The 16,447-nt window shown below is 43.0% G+C and overlaps 1 protein-coding gene across 1 annotated transcript in view; it reads right to left on the bottom strand.

Annotated features, from left to right (window-relative positions):
* Nucleotides 1–6,911: 6,911 nt before the first annotated feature.
* Nucleotides 6,912–16,447, bottom strand: part of LOC144763061 (NACHT, LRR and PYD domains-containing protein 3-like) — a 441,280-nt gene continuing 431,744 nt past the window's right edge. The window contains exon 5 of the mRNA XM_078648366.1: nt 6,912–7,089. Coding sequence (XP_078504492.1) covers nt 6,912–7,089 — 178 coding nt within the window. The remainder of the gene's footprint in view (nt 7,090–16,447) is intronic.

Here is a 16,447-nt window from a genome sequence, read left to right as displayed (position 1 = left end):
GAAGTCTTGTTGAAGGCAGCACGGTTTCTTCAGTCTTGAGAGATGCATCTAGTAAAGTTCTGAAGGACTGAAGTCTTGTTCAAGACCACACTGTTTTATTGTGACTTGAGAGAGACACCTAGTAAAGTTCTGAAGGACTGAAGTCTTGTTAAAGACTACACTGTTTCTTCTGACTTGAGAGAGACATCTAGTAAAGTTCTGAAGGACTGAAGTCTTGTGGAAGGCCACACTGATTCTTCTGACTTGAGAGAGACATCTAGTAAAGTTCTGAAGGACTGAAGTCTTGTTGAAGGCCGCACTGTTTCTTCTGACTTGAGAGAGACATCTAGTAAACTTCTGTTGGACTGAAGTCTTGTTGAAGACCGCACTGTTTCTTCTGACTTGAGAGCGACATCTAGTAAAGTTCTGTTCGACTGAAGTCCTGTTGAAGACCGCACTGTTTCTTCTGACTTGAGAGAGACATCTAGTAAAGTTCTGAAGGACTGAAGTCTTGTTGAAGACCGTACTGTTTCTTTTGACTTGAGAGAGACATCTAGTAAAGATCTGAAGGACTGAAGTCTTGTTAAAGACCACACTGTTTCTTCTGACTTGAGAGAGACATCTAGTAAAGTTCTGAAGGACTGAAGTCTTGTTAAAGACCACACTGTTTCTTCTGACTCAAAAGGACATCTAGTAAAGTTCTGAAGGACTGAAGTCTTGTTGAAGACCGCACTGTTTCTTCTGACTTGAGAGAGACATCTAGTAAAGTTCTGAAGGACTGAAGTCTTGTTGAAGGCAGCACGGTTTCTTCAGACTTGAGAGATGTATCTAGTAAAGTTCTGAAGGACTGAAGTCTTGTTCAAGACCACACTGTTTTATTGAGACTTGAGAGAGACACCTAGTAAAGTTCTGAAGGACTGAAGTCTTGTTAAAGACTACACTGTTTCTTCTGACTTGAGAGAGACATCTAGTAAAGTTCTGAAGGACTGAAGTCTTGTGGAAGGCCACACTGATTCTTCTGACTTGAGAGAGACATCTAGTAAAGTTCTGAAGGACTGAAGTCTTGTTCAAGACCACACTGTTTCTTCTGACTTGAGAGAGACATCTAGTAAAGTTCTGTTGGACTGAAGTCTTGTTGAAGACCGCACTGTTTCTTCTGACTTGAGAGAGACATCTAGTAAAGTTCCGAAGGACTGAAGTCTTGTTGAAGGCCGCACTGTTTCTTCTGACTTGAGAGAGACATCTAGTAAAGTTCTGAAGGACTGAAGTCTTGTTGAAGGCAGCACGGTTTCTTCTGACTTGAGAGAGACATCTAGTAAAGTTCCGAAGGTCTGAAGTCTTGTTGAAGACCGCACTGTTTCTTCTGACTTGAGAGAGACATCTAGTAAAGTTCTGAAGGACTGAAGTCTTGTTGAAGGCCGCACTGTTTCTTCTGACTTGAGAGAGACATCTAGTAAAGTTCTGTTGGACTGAAGTCTTGTTGAAGACCGCACTGTTTCTTCTGACTTGAGAGAGACATCTAGTAAAGTTCTGTTGGACTGAAGTCTTGTTGAAGGCCGCACTGTTTCTTCTGACTTGAGAGAGACATCTAGTAAAGTTCTGAAGGACTGAAGTCTTGTTCAAGACCACACTGTTTCTTCTGACTTGAGAGAGACATCTAGTAAAGTTCTGAAGGACTGAAGTCTTGTTAAAGACCACACTGTTTCTTCTGACTTGAGAGAGACATCTAGTACAGTTTTGAAGGACTGAAGTCTTGTTAAAGACCACACTGTTTCTTCTGACTCAAAAGAACATCTAGTAAAGTTCTGAAGGACTGAAGTCTTGTTAAAGACCACACTGTTTCTTCTGACTCAAAAGGACATCTAGTAAAGTTCTGAAGGACTGAAGTCTTGTTGAAGACCGCACTGTTTCTTCTGACTTGAGAGAGACATCTAGTAAAGTTCTGAAGGACTGAAGTCTTGTTGAAGGCAGCACGGTTTCTTCAGACTTGAGAGAAGCATCTAGTAAAGTTCTGAAGGACTGACGTCTTGTTTAAGACCACACTGTTTTATTGTGACTTGAGAGAGACACCTAGTAAAGTTCTGAAGGACTGAAGTCTTGTTAAAGACTACACTGTTTCTTCTGACTTGAGAGAGACATCTAGTAAAGTTCTGAAGGACTGAAGTCTTGTGGAAGGCCACACTGATTCTTCTGACTTGAGAGAGACATCTAGTAAAGTTCTGAAGGACTGAAGTCTTGTTGAAGACCACACTGTTTCTTCTGACTTGAGAGAGACATATAGTAAAGTTCTGTTGGACTGAAGTCTTGTTGAAGACCGCACTGCTTCTTCTGACTTGAGAGAGACATCTAGTAAAGTTCTGAAGGACTGAAGTCTTGTTGAAGGCCCCACTGTTTCTTCTGACTTGAGAGAGACATCTAGTAAACTTCTGTTGGACTGAAGTCTTGTTGAAGACCGCACTGTTTCTTCTGACTTGAGAGCGACATCTAGTAAAGTTCTGTTCGACTGAAGTCTTGTTGAAGACCGCACTGTTTCTTCTGACTTGAGAACGACATCTAGTAAAGTTCTGTTCGACTGAAGTCTTGTTGAAGACCGCACTGTTTCTTCTGACTTGAGAGAGACATCTAGTAAAGTTCTGAAGGACTGAAGTCTTGTTGAAGACCGTACTGTTTCTTTTGACTTGAGAGAGACATCTAGTAAAGTTCTGAAGGACTGAAGTCTTGTTAAAGACCACACTGTTTCTTCTGACTTGAGAGAGACATCTAGTAAAGTTCTGAAGGACTGAAGTCTTGTTGAAGACCGCACTGTTTCTTCTGACTTGAGAGAGACATCTAGTAAAGTTCTGAAGGACTGAAGTCTTGTTGAAGGCCGCACTGTTTCTTCTGACTTGAGAGAGACATCTAGTAAAGTTCTGAAGGACTGAAGTCTTGTTGAAGGCAGCACGGTTTCTTCTGACTTGAGAGATGCATCTAGTAAAGTTCTGAAGGACTGAAGTCTTGTTCAAGACCACACTGTTCTATTGTGACTTGAGAGAGACATCTAGTAAAGTTCTGAAGGACTGTAGTCTTGTTAAAGACCGTACTGTTTCTTCTGACTCAAAAGGACATCTAGTAAAGTTCTGAAGGACTGAAGTCTTGTTAAAGACCGCACTGTTTCTTCTGACTTGAGAGAGACATCTAGTAAAGTTCTGAAGGACTGAAGTCTTGTTGAAGGCAGCACGGTTTCTTCAGACTTGACAGATGCATCTAGTAAAGTTCTGAAGGACTGAAGTCTTGTTAAAGACAACACTGTTTCTTCTGACTCAAAAGGACATCTAGTAAAGTTCTGAAGGACTGAAGTCTTGTTAAAGACCACACTGTTTCTTCTGACTTGAGAGAGACATCTCGTAAAGTTCTGAAGGACTGAAGTCTTGTTAAAGACCGCACTGTTTCTTCTGACTTGAGAGAGACATCTAGTAAAGTTCTGAAGGACTGAAGTCTTGTTGAAGGCCGCACTGTTTCTTCTGACTTGAGAGAGACATCTAGTAAAGTTCTGAAGGACTGAAGTCTTGTTAAAGGCTGCACTGTTTCTTCTGACTTGAGAGAGACATCTAGTAAAGTTCTGAAGGACTGAAGTCTTGTTGAAGGCCGCACTGTTTCTTCTGACTTGAGAGAGACATATAGTAAAGTTCTGAAGGACTGAAGTCTTGTTGAAGGCAGCACGGTTTCTTCTGACTCAAAAGGACATCTAGTAAAGTTCTGAAGGACTGAAGTCTTGTTGAAGACCGCACTGTTTCTTCTGACTTGAGAGAGACATCTAGTAAAGTTCTGAAGGACTGAAGTCTTGTTGAAGGCCGCACTGTTTCTTCTGACTTGAGAGAGACATCTAGTAAAGTTCTGAAGGACTGAAGTCTTGTTGAAGGCAGCACGGTTTCTTCTGACTTGAGAGATGCATCTAGTAAAGTTCTGAAGGACTGAAGTCTTGTTCAAGACCACACTGTTCTATTGTGACTTGAGAGAGACATCTAGTAAAGTTCTGAAGGACTGTAGTCTTGTTAAAGACCGTACTGTTTCTTCTGACTCAAAAGGACATCTAGTAAAGTTCTGAAGGACTGAAGTCTTGTTAAAGACCGCACTGTTTCTTCTGACTTGAGAGAGACATCTAGTAAAGTTCTGAAGGACTGAAGTCTTGTTGAAGGCAGCACGGTTTCTTCAGACTTGACAGATGCATCTAGTAAAGTTCTGAAGGACTGAAGTCTTGTTAAAGACAACACTGTTTCTTCTGACTCAAAAGGACATCTAGTAAAGTTCTGAAGGACTGAAGTCTTGTTAAAGACCACACTGTTTCTTCTGACTTGAGAGAGACATCTCGTAAAGTTCTGAAGGACTGAAGTCTTGTTAAAGACCGCACTGTTTCTTCTGACTTGAGAGAGACATCTAGTAAAGTTCTGAAGGACTGAAGTCTTGTTGAAGGCCGCACTGTTTCTTCTGACTTGAGAGAGACATCTAGTAAAGTTCTGAAGGACTGAAGTCTTGTTAAAGGCTGCACTGTTTCTTCTGACTTGAGAGAGACATCTAGTAAAGTTCTGAAGGACTGAAGTCTTGTTGAAGGCCGCACTGTTTCTTCTGACTTGAGAGAGACATATAGTAAAGTTCTGAAGGACTGAAGTCTTGTTGAAGGCAGCACGGTTTCTTCTGACTTGAGAGATGCATCTAGTAAAGTTCTGAAGGACTGAAGTCTTGTTCAAGACCACACTGTTTCTTCTGACTTGAGAGAGACATCTAGTAAAGTTCTGAAGGACTGAAGTCTTGTTCAAGACCACACTGTTTTATTGTGACTTGAGAGAGACATCTAGTAAAGTTCTGAAGGACTGAAGTCTTGTTAAAGACCGCACTGTTTCTTCTGACTTGAGAGAGACATCTAGTAAAGTTCTGAAGGACTGAAGTCTTGTTGAAGACCACATTGTTTCTTCTGACTTGAGAGAGACATCTAGTAAAGTTCTGAAGGACTGAAAACTTGTTCAAGACCACACTGTTTTATTGTGACTTGAGAGAGACATCTAGTAAAGTTCTGAAGGACTAAAGTCTTGTTGAAGACCGCACTGTTTCTTCTGACTTGAGAGAGACATCTAGTAAAGTTCTGAAGGACTGAAGTCTTGTTCAAGACCACACTGTTTTATTGTGACTTGAGAGAGACACCTAGTAAAGTTCTGAAGGACTAAGTCTTGTTGAAGACCGCACTGTTTCTTCTGACTTGAGAGAGACATCTAGTAAAGTTCTGAAGGACTGAAGTCTTGTTCAAGACCACACTGTTTTATTGTGACTTGAGAGAGACATCTAGTAAAGATCTGAAGGACTTAAATCTTGTTAAAGACACACTGTTTATTCTAATTCAAAAGGACATCTAATAATTACTGAATTAGAATCAGAAATCTTTCATTTTCAAGAAATGAATTCTTACAGGAATGTGGCACACTTTTATATGTGAAAAACAAGGGCCCCCTGAATAGAAATAACTATTCCTAGGACAGGGAAATAAACAAGTGTGTGAAAACTTCCTAGGCAATCATGAACAAGGAAACTAATGCAAGGAGGGACGGACAACTAAATAAAGGCATATACATACATGTATTATTTATTTATCAAAAAACATATTTTATACACAAGATTGTTTAAAAGGGACAATTCATAAATCACAATAAACAAAATAGATTATTAAAAACAATACTACAGCATCAACATAAAATTAGATCAACAGTTAATAATAAAACCAAAGGTGGCAAGTATATTTCGACGCGCGTTTCGGCGTGTAAGACAACGCCTTCTTCAGGAGCCACACAATTTTTAAAATCAGGGACAGGGTGTAATTGTCTTCGTGCCTTTTCTTAATATGGCTACGATTCCTAACGTGCACCGCAGAAAGTCCAAAGAGGATAGGGTATCTCTTACATCAATGATAAGTTTACCACAAATACAATGAATAGAAATTTTATATAATTATGAATAACATACATCTTTTAAATTCATAAAAAGGAGAGAAAAATGTGCTTCTAAAAATTCATCTTAAATAATTACATCACGTACTAATCATCACACAATTATGTGCAGCCCGTTAAGTTATTGCACAATACCTTAATTACATCATTACATAGAGGACAGTTCAAATACAGGACCAGTCTAGCCCTGATACTATGGACCTACCAAACTGCAGCTACAAAACAATGGATTCTTGAATACCCCTTCAGCCAGAATATCAGAGCCTATATCAAATGATGTCCCCCCGATTGGCCTCGTCAAAATATAGACCACAGATCTTGAGTTACTGTATCTAGATGATAGGCCAGACCTCTTGACTTTGTCAATGCTTGTTTAGATAGCAACTGTCTCATGGGATATAAATGGTGACGTGCATAGTGTCAGTAGTAGGTTTGTTTAAGAAGATGACACATGAAAGGCTGACATGAAGTGATAGTGATTGCATGAAAGGAGGGTGCGTGTGAACATGGATGAAGCCGCTAACAACATGTGAGCCCTTCAGAGCCTGCTTTGTTGATGGTTCTTGCCTCCTCTGGGGGAGAAATATGTAGAGCCCCCTCCCCCCCCCTCAGCACCCCTGCCACAGTAACTGCCAGAAAAAGGCCTCCACTCTTCGGACTGACGGCCCTCCAGATACTGAGGGTCGTGGTGGCCCTGGGGCCAGATAGCGATCGCACTAGAATAGGAACCCGTGACTGAAAGATGCAGACAGAGCCCTGGCATGGGTGCATTTGCTCACTGAGCCATCTCATTACAATATGAACAGACAGGGGAACCTCACTGTATCCTATAACTGCTGCTGACAACAGAAGAGAGGTTTATACTCAAAAGAGGATCCCCCACGCCTGACCCTAACATGGACTTGGTGGGAATGACGTAACACCCCTCCCCCCAAAGAACATGAGGAAGAAAGACTTGCCTTACCTGAGCTCCCGAACGCGGCTCCGCGGATCCCCCAGCGCCGCGCACAGCACGGATATGTCTGGCTCTGGCACCGGCGCCTCCTCATCAGAGAACCAGGGATCAGGTGAACTCTCCTCATCGGAGGACCTGGGATCAGGTGACCACTCCTCATCCCACAGGTAACAGTCTTCGAGTCTGTGGAAGAAAGAGCAGCCGTGAGCATCACGAGGTCAGTGCAGGAGTCAGTGCAGGGGTCAGTGCAGGGGTCAGGGCAAAGCTGTCTTTACTGGTGTCTGTCTTCTCCAGAGTTAGAAGGTGTTTACTGTTAATGAGGACAGGGTTTTACTAACAGTGAAAGGCTGAGCTGCTCCTGTCCCAGGAGGCATCAGGGAGACGAGCACCCCGACCTCTGACCCCTCGAGCCCCACAGCGGAAACGGAAATAGCGCCTGGAAGACTCCAGACTGGGACATGTTTTAAATGATCTGATGGGTCAAACAACTATGAAGATTGCCGTAGGAGCAGCACTGAGTTCTTAAAAGCAGCTTGAGCTAGCATAACCCAGTACACAATACTCTTTACCTGTAGTTACTAAGAGTACTGTAAACACATTTAGATTAGGTCTGTACTATAATGTTGAATCTAAAGCTGTGTTTTAAAAAAATATATTATTGTTTTTTAATAGTATATTTTCACATTGTAATGGTTTGTGGCAAATCCTACAATAAATAAATATATTTGATTATTTACGAATTATTCAACAGCGTAAAAGCTCCCAGTAGGGAAGAAAAGAATAAATGAATAAGCCAACTTTGTAACTGCCAACAGGGAGCTACAGAATGAATGAATGAATGAAAGAATAAAGCGCAACTACAACTCAGATCAGGTAAGAACAGAATGAATGAATAACGGTCCCCAGGAGCTTCCACAAAGGAACTACACAATGAATAAACAAAACACACGTAGAGCTCCCATTAGAGAACTAAAGAATGAATGAATAAAGCACACGTGAAGCTCCCACAGGGGAACTGCACAATGAGTGAATAAAGCACATGTACAGCTCGCACTAGTCAACTACACAATGAATGAATGAAGCACAAGTAGAGCTCCAATTACTGAACTGCAGAATGAATGAGTGAAGCACATGCAGAGCTACCACAAAGGAACTGCACAATGAATGAATACATCACTAGGGAACTGCACAGTGAATGAATAAAGCACCGGTAGAGCTCTCCTTAGGGAACTGCACAGTGAATGAATAAAGCACCGGTAGAGCTCTCATTAGGGAACTGCACAGTGAATGAATAAAGCACCGGTAGAGCTCTCACTAGGGAACTGCACAGTGAATGAATAAAGCACCGGTAGAGCTCTCATTAGGGAACTGCACAGGGAATGATTAAAGCACCGGTAGAGCTCTCATTAGGGAACTGCACAGTGAATGAATAAAGCACCGGTAGAGCTCTCATTAGGGAACTGCACAGTGAATGAATAAAGCACCGGTAGAGCTCTCATTAGGGAACTGCACAGTGAATGAATAAAGCACCGGTAGAGCTCTCATTAGGGAACTGCACAGTGAATGAATAAAGCACCGATAGAGCTCTCATTAGGGAACTGCACAGTGAATGAATAAAGCACCGGTAGAGCTCTCATTAGGGAACTGCACAGTGAATGAATAAAGCACACGTAGAGCTCTCATTAGGGAACTGCACAATGAATGAATAAAGCACCGGTAGAGCTCTCTTTAGGGAACTGCACAGTGAATGAATAAAGCACATGTAGAGCTCTCATTAGGGTACTGCACAGTGAATGAATAAAGCACCGGTAGAGCTCTCTTTAGGGAACTGCACAGTGAATGAATAAAGCACCGGTAGAGCTCTCATTAGGGAACTGCACAGTGAATGAATAAAGCACCGGTAGAGCTCTCATTAGGGAACTGCACAGTGAATGAATAAAGCACCGGTAGAGCTCCCATTAGGGAAGTGCACAGTGAATAAAGCACCGGTAGAGCTCTCATTAGGGAAGTACACAGTGAATGAATAAAGCACCGGTAGAGCTCTCATTAGGGAACTGCACAGTGAATGAATAAAGCACCGGTGAAGCTCTCATTAGGGAACTGCACAGTGAATGAATAAAGCACCGGTAGAGCTCTCATTAGGGAACTGCACAGTGAATGAATAAAGCACCGGTAGAGCTCTCATTAGGGAAGTATACAGTGAATGAATAAAGCACCGGTAGAGCTCTCATTAGGGAAGTACACAGTGAATGAATAAAGCACCGGTAGAGCTCTCATTAGGGAAGTATACAGTGAATGAATAAAGCACCGGTAGAGCTCTCATTAGGGAAGTACACAGTGAATGAATAAAGCACCGGTAGAGCTCTCATTAGGGAAGTACACAGTGAATGAATAAAGCACCGGTAGAGCTCTCATTAGGGAAGTATACAGTGAATGAATAAAGCACCGGTAGAGCTCTCATTAGAGAACCACACAATGAATGAATAAAGCACAGGTAGATCTTTCTTTAGGGAACTGCACAGGGAATGAATAAAGCACCGGTGGAGCTCTCATTAGGGAGCTGCACAGTGAATGAATAAAGCACCTGTGGAGCTCTCATTAGGGAACTGCACAGGGAATGAATAAAGCACCCGTGGAGCTCTCATTAGGGAACTGCACAGGGAATGAATAAAGCACCCGTGGAGCTCTCATTAGGGAACTGCACAGTGAATGAATAAAGCACCGGTAGAGCTCCCATTAGGGAAGTATAGAGTGAATGAATAAAGCACACGTAGAGCTCTCCTTAGGGAACTGCACAGTGAATGAATAAAGCACACGTAGAGCTCTCCTTAGGGAACTCCACAGTGAATGAATAAAGCACCGGTAGAGCTCTCATTAGGGAACTGCACAGTGAATGAATAAAGCACCGGTAGAGCTCTCATTAGGGAAGTACACAGTGAATGAATAAAGCACCGGTAGAGCTCTCATTAGGGAACAGCACAGTGAATGAATAAAGCACCGGTAGAGCTCTCATTAGGGAACTGCACAATGAATGAATAAAGCACCGGTATAGCTCTCATTAGGGAACTGCACAGTGAATGAATAAAGCACCGGTAGAGCTCTCATTAGGGAACTGCACAGTGAATGAATAAAGCACCGGTAGAGCTCTCATTAGGGAAGTACACAGTGAATGAATAAAGCACCGGTAGAGCTCTCATTAGGGAACTGCAAAGTGAATGAATAAAGCACCGGTAGAGCTCTCATTAGGAAAGTACACAGTGAATGAATAAAGCACCGGTAGAGCTCTCTTTAGTGAACTGCACAGTGAATGAATAAAGCACCGGTAGAGCTCTCATTAGGGAACTGCACAATGAATGAATAAAGCACCGGTAGAGCTCTCATTAGGGAACTGCACAGGGAATGAATAAAGCACCGGTAGAGCTCTCATTAGGGAACTGCACAATGAAAGAATAAAGCACCGGTAGAGCTCTCATTAGGGAACTGCACAGTGAATGAATAAAGCACACGTAGAGCTCTCATTAGGGAACTGCACAATGAATGAATAAAGCACCGGTAGAGCTCTCATTAGGGAACTGCACAGTGAATGAATAAAGCACCCGTAGAGCTCTCATTAGGGAACTGCACAATGAATGAATAAAACACCGGTAGAGCTCTCATTAGGGAACTGCACAATGAATTAATAAAGAACCGGTAGAGCTCTCATTAGGGAACTGCCTAGTGAATGAATAAAGCACCGGTGGACCTCTCATTAGGGAACTGCACAGGGAATGAATAAAGCACCGGTAGAGCTCTCATTAGGGAACTGCACAATGAAAGAATAAAGCACCGGTAGAGCTTTCATTAGGGAACTGCACAGGGAATGAATAAAGCACCGGTAGAGCTCTCATTAGGGAACTGCACAATGAATGAATAAAGCACCGGTAGAGCTCTCATTAGGGAACTGCACAGTGAATGAATAAAGCACCGGTAGAGCTCTCATTAGGGAACTGCACAATGAATGAATAAAGCACCGGTAGAGCTCTCATTAGGGAACTGCACAATGTATGAATAAAGCACCGGTAGAGCTCTCATTAGGGAACTGCACAGTGAATGAATAAAGCACCGGTAGAGCTCTCATTAGGGAACTGCACAGTGAATGAATAAAGCACCGGTAGAGCTCTCATTAGGGAACTGCACAATGAATGAATAAAGCACCGGTAGAGCTCTCATTAGGGAAGTACACAGTGAATGAATAAAGCACACGTAGAGCTCTCATTAGGGAAGTATACAGTGAATGAATGAAGCACCGGTAGAGCTCTCATTAGGGAACTGCACAGTGAATGAATAAAGCACCGGTAGAGCTCTCATTAGGGAACTGCACAATGAATGAAAAAAGCACCGGTAGAGCTCTCATTAGGGAACTTCACAATGAATGAATAAAGCACCGGTAGAGCTCTCATTAGGGAACTGCACAATGAATGAATAAAGCACCGGTAGAGCTCTCATTAGGGAACTGCACAGTGAATGAATAAAGCACCGGTAGAGCTCTCATTAGGGAACTGCCTAATGAATGAATAAAGCACCGGTAGAGCTCTCATTAGGGAAGTGCACAGTGAATAAATAAAGCACCGGTAGAGCTCTCATTAGGGAACTGCACAGTGAATGAATAAAGCACCGGTAGAGCTCTCATTAGGGAACTGCACAGTGAATAAATAAAGCACCGGTAGAGCTCTCATTAGGGAACTGCACAGTGAATGAATAAAGCACACGTAGAGCTCTCATTAGGGAACTGCACAATGAATGAATAAAGCACCGGTAGAGCTCTCTTTAGGGAACTGCACAGTGAATGAATAAAGCACACGTAGAGCTCTCATTAGGGAACTGCACAGTGAATGAATAAAGCACCGGTAGAGCTCTCTTTAGGGAACTGCACAGTGAATGAATAAAGCACCGGTAGAGCTCTCATTAGGGAACTGCACAGTGAATGAATAAAGCACCGGTAGAGCTCTCATTAGGGAACTGCACAGTGAATGAATAAAGCACCGGTAGAGCTCCCATTAGGGAAGTACACAGTGAATAAAGCACCGGTAGAGCTCTCATTAGGGAAGTACACAGTGAATGAATAAAGCACCGGTAGAGCTCTCATTAGGGAACTGCACAGTGAATGAATAAAGCACCGGTAGAGCTCTCATTAGGGAACTGCACAGTGAATGAATAAAGCACCGGTAGAGCTCTCATTAGGGAACTGCACAGTGAATGAATAAAGCACCGGTAGAGCTCTCATTAGGGAACTGCACAGTGAATGAATAAAGCACATGTAGAGCTCTCATTAGGGAACTGCACAGTGAATGAATAAAGCACCGGTGGAGCTCTCATTAGGGAACTGCACAGGGAATGAATAAAGCACACGTAGAGCTCCCATTAGGGAACTGCACAATGAATGAATAAAGCACCGGTAGAGCTCTCATTAAGGAACTGCACAATGAATGAATAAAGCACCGGTAGAGCTCTCATTAGGGAACTGCACAGTGAATGAATAAAGCACACGTAGAGCTCTCATTAGGGAACAGCAAGGTGAATGATTAAAGCACCTGTAGAGCTCTCATTAGGGAACTGCACAGTGAATGAATAAAGCACCGGTAGAGCTCTCATTAGAGAACCACACAATGAATGAATAAAGCACCGGTAGAGCTCTCATTAGGGAACTGCACAGTGAATGAATAAAGCACCGGTAGAGCTCTCATTAGGGAACTGCACAGTGAATGAATAAAGCACCGGTAGAGCTCTCATTAGGGAAGTGCACAGTGAATGAATAAAGCACCGGTAGAGCTCTCATTAGGGAACTGCACAATGAATGAATAAAGCACCGGTAGAGCTCTCATTAGGGAACTGCACAATGAATGAATAAAGCACCGGTAGAGCTCTCATTAGGGAACTGCACAGTGAATGAATAAAGCACACGTAGAGCTCTCATTAGGGAACTGCACAGTGAATGAATAAAGCACACGTAGAGCTCTCATTAGGGAACTGCAAGGTGAATGATTAAAGCACCGGTAGAGCTCTTATTAGGGAACTGCACAGTGAATGAATAAAGCACCGGTAGAGCTCTCATTAGAGAACCACACAATGAATGAATAAAGCACCGGTAGAGCTCTCATTAGGGAACTGCACAGTGAATGAATAAAGCACCGGTAGAGCTCTCATTAGGGAACTGCACAGTGAATGAATAAAGCACCGGTAGAGCTCTCATTAGGGAACTGCACAGTGAATGAATAAAGCACCAGTAGAGCTCTCATTAGGGAACTGCACAGTGAATGAATAAAGCACCGGTAGAGCTCTCATTAGGGAACAGCACAGTGAATGAATAAAGCACACGTAGAGCTCTCATTAGGGAACTGCACAATGAATGAATAAAGCACACGTAGAGCTCTCATTAGGGAACTGCACAGGGAATGAATAAAGCACCGGTAGAGCTCTCATTAGGGAACTGCACAATGAATGAATAAAGCACCGGTAGAGCTCTCATTAGGGAACTGCACAATGAATGAATAAAGCACCGGTAGAGCTCTCATTAGGGAACTGCACAGTGAATGAATAAAGCACCGGTAGAGCTCTCATTAGGGAACTGCACAGTGAATGAATAAAGCACCGATAGAGCTCTCATTAGGGAACTGCACAATGAATGAATAAAGCACCGGTAGAGCTCTCATTAGGGAACTTCACAATGAATGAATAAAGCACCGGTAGAGCTCTCATTAGGGAACTGCACAATGAATGAATAAAGCACCGGTAGAGCTCTCATTAGGGAAGTATACAGTGAATGAATGAAGCACCGGTAGAGCTCTCATTAGGGAACTGCACAGTGAATGAATAAAGCACCGGTAGAGCTCTCATTAGGGAACTGCACAATGAATGAAAAAAGCACCGGTAGAGCTCTCATTAGGGAACTTCACAATGAATGAATAAAGCACCGGTAGAGCTCTCATTAGGGAACTGCACAATGAATGAATAAAGCACCGGTAGAGCTCTCATTAGGGAACTGCACAGTGAATGAATAAAGCACCGGTAGAGCTCTCATTAGGGAACTGCCTAATGAATGAATAAAGCACCGGTAGAGCTCTCATTAGGGAAGTGCACAGTGAATAAATAAAGCACCGGTAGAGCTCTCATTAGGGAACTGCACAGTGAATGAATAAAGCACCGGTAGAGCTCTCATTAGGGAACTGCACAGTGAATAAATAAAGCACCGGTAGAGCTCTCATTAGGGAACTGCACAGTGAATGAATAAAGCACACGTAGAGCTCTCATTAGGGAACTGCACAATGAATGAATAAAGCACCGGTAGAGCTCTCTTTAGGGAACTGCACAGTGAATGAATAAAGCACACGTAGAGCTCTCATTAGGGAACTGCACAGTAAATGAATAAAGCACCGGTAGAGCTCTCTTTAGGGAACTGCACAGTGAATGAATAAAGCACCGGTAGAGCTCTCATTAGGGAACTGCACAGTGAATGAATAAAGCACCGGTAGAGCTCTCATTAGGGAACTGCACAGTGAATGAATAAAGCACCGGTAGAGCTCCCATTAGGGAAGTACACAGTGAATAAAGCACCGGTAGAGCTCTCATTAGGGAAGTACACAGTGAATGAATAAAGCACCGGTAGAGCTCTCATTAGGGAACTGCACAGTGAATGAATAAAGCACCGGTAGAGCTCTCATTAGGGAACTGCACAGTGAATGAATAAAGCACCGGTAGAGCTCTCATTAGGGAACTGCACAGTGAATGAATAAAGCACCGGTAGAGCTCTCATTAGGGAACTGCACAGTGAATGAATAAAGCACATGTAGAGCTCTCATTAGGGAACTGCACAGTGAATGAATAAAGCACCGGTGGAGCTCTCATTAGGGAACTGCACAGGGAATGAATAAAGCACACGTAGAGCTCCCATTAGGGAACTGCACAATGAATGAATAAAGCACCGGTAGAGCTCTCATTAAGGAACTGCACAATGAATGAATAAAGCACCGGTAGAGCTCTCATTAGGGAACTGCACAGTGAATGAATAAAGCACACGTAGAGCTCTCATTAGGGAACTGCAAGGTGAATGATTAAAGCACCTGTAGAGCTCTCATTAGGGAACTGCACAGTGAATGAATAAAGCACCGGTAGAGCTCTCATTAGAGAACCACACAATGAATGAATAAAGCACCGGTAGAGCTCTCATTAGGGAACTGCACAGTGAATGAATAAAGCACCGGTAGAGCTCTCATTAGGGAACTGCACAGTGAATGAATAAAGCACCGGTAGAGCTCTCATTAGGGAAGTGCACAGTGAATGAATAAAGCACCGGTAGAGCTCTCATTAGGGAACTGCACAATGAATGAATAAAGCACCGGTAGAGCTCTCATTAGGGAACTGCACAATGAATGAATAAAGCACCGGTAGAGCTCTCATTAGGGAACTGCACAGTGAATGAATAAAGCACACGTAGAGCTCTCATTAGGGAACTGCACAGTGAATGAATAAAGCACACGTAGAGCTCTCATTAGGGAACTGCAAGGTGAATGATTAAAGCACCGGTAGAGCTCTTATTAGGGAACTGCACAGTGAATGAATAAAGCACCGGTAGAGCTCTCATTAGAGAACCACACAATGAATGAATAAAGCACCGGTAGAGCTCTCATTAGGGAACTGCACAGTGAATGAATAAAGCACCGGTAGAGCTCTCATTAGGGAACTGCACAGTGAATGAATAAAGCACCGGTAGAGCTCTCATTAGGGAACTGCACAGTGAATGAATAAAGCACCGGTAGAGCTCTCATTAGGGAACTGCACAGTGAATGAATAAAGCACCGGTAGAGCTCTCATTAGGGAACAGCACAGTGAATGAATAAAGCACACGTAGAGCTCTCATTAGGGAACTGCACAATGAATGAATAAAGCACACGTAGAGCTCTCATTAGGGAACTGCACAGGGAATGAATAAAGCACCGGTAGAGCTCTCATTAGGGAACTGCACAATGAATGAATAAAGCACCGGTAGAGCTCTCATTAGGGAACTGCACAATGAATGAATAAAGCACCGGTAGAGCTCTCATTAGGGAACTGCACAGTGAATGAATAAAGCACACGTAGAGCTCTCATTAGGGACCTGCACAATGAATGAATAAAGCAACGGTAGAGCTCTCATTAGGGAACTGCACAGTGAATGAATAAAGCACCGGGAGAGCTCTCATTAGGGAACTGCACAGTGAATGAATAAACCACCGGTAGAGCTCTCATTAGGGAACTGCACAATGAATGAATAAAGCACCGGTAGAGCTCTCATTAGGGAACTGCACAGTGAATGAATAAAGCACACGTAGAGCTCTCATTAGGGAACTGCAAGGTGAATGATTAAAGCACCGGTAGAGCTCTCATTAGGGAACTGCACAGTGAATGAATAAAGCACCGGTAGAGCTCTCATTAGAGAACCACACAATGAATGAATAAAGCACCGGTAGAGCTCTCATTAGGGAACTGCACAGTGAATGAATAAAGCACCGGTAGAGCTCTTATTAGG

Source organism: Lissotriton helveticus, chromosome 6 (genome assembly GCF_964261635.1).
Source record: "Lissotriton helveticus chromosome 6, aLisHel1.1, whole genome shotgun sequence".
Taxonomy (NCBI): domain Eukaryota; kingdom Metazoa; phylum Chordata; class Amphibia; order Caudata; family Salamandridae; genus Lissotriton; species Lissotriton helveticus.
The sequence above is the reverse complement of the archived record's forward strand: the minus strand, read 5'-3'. Positions and strand labels throughout refer to the sequence as shown.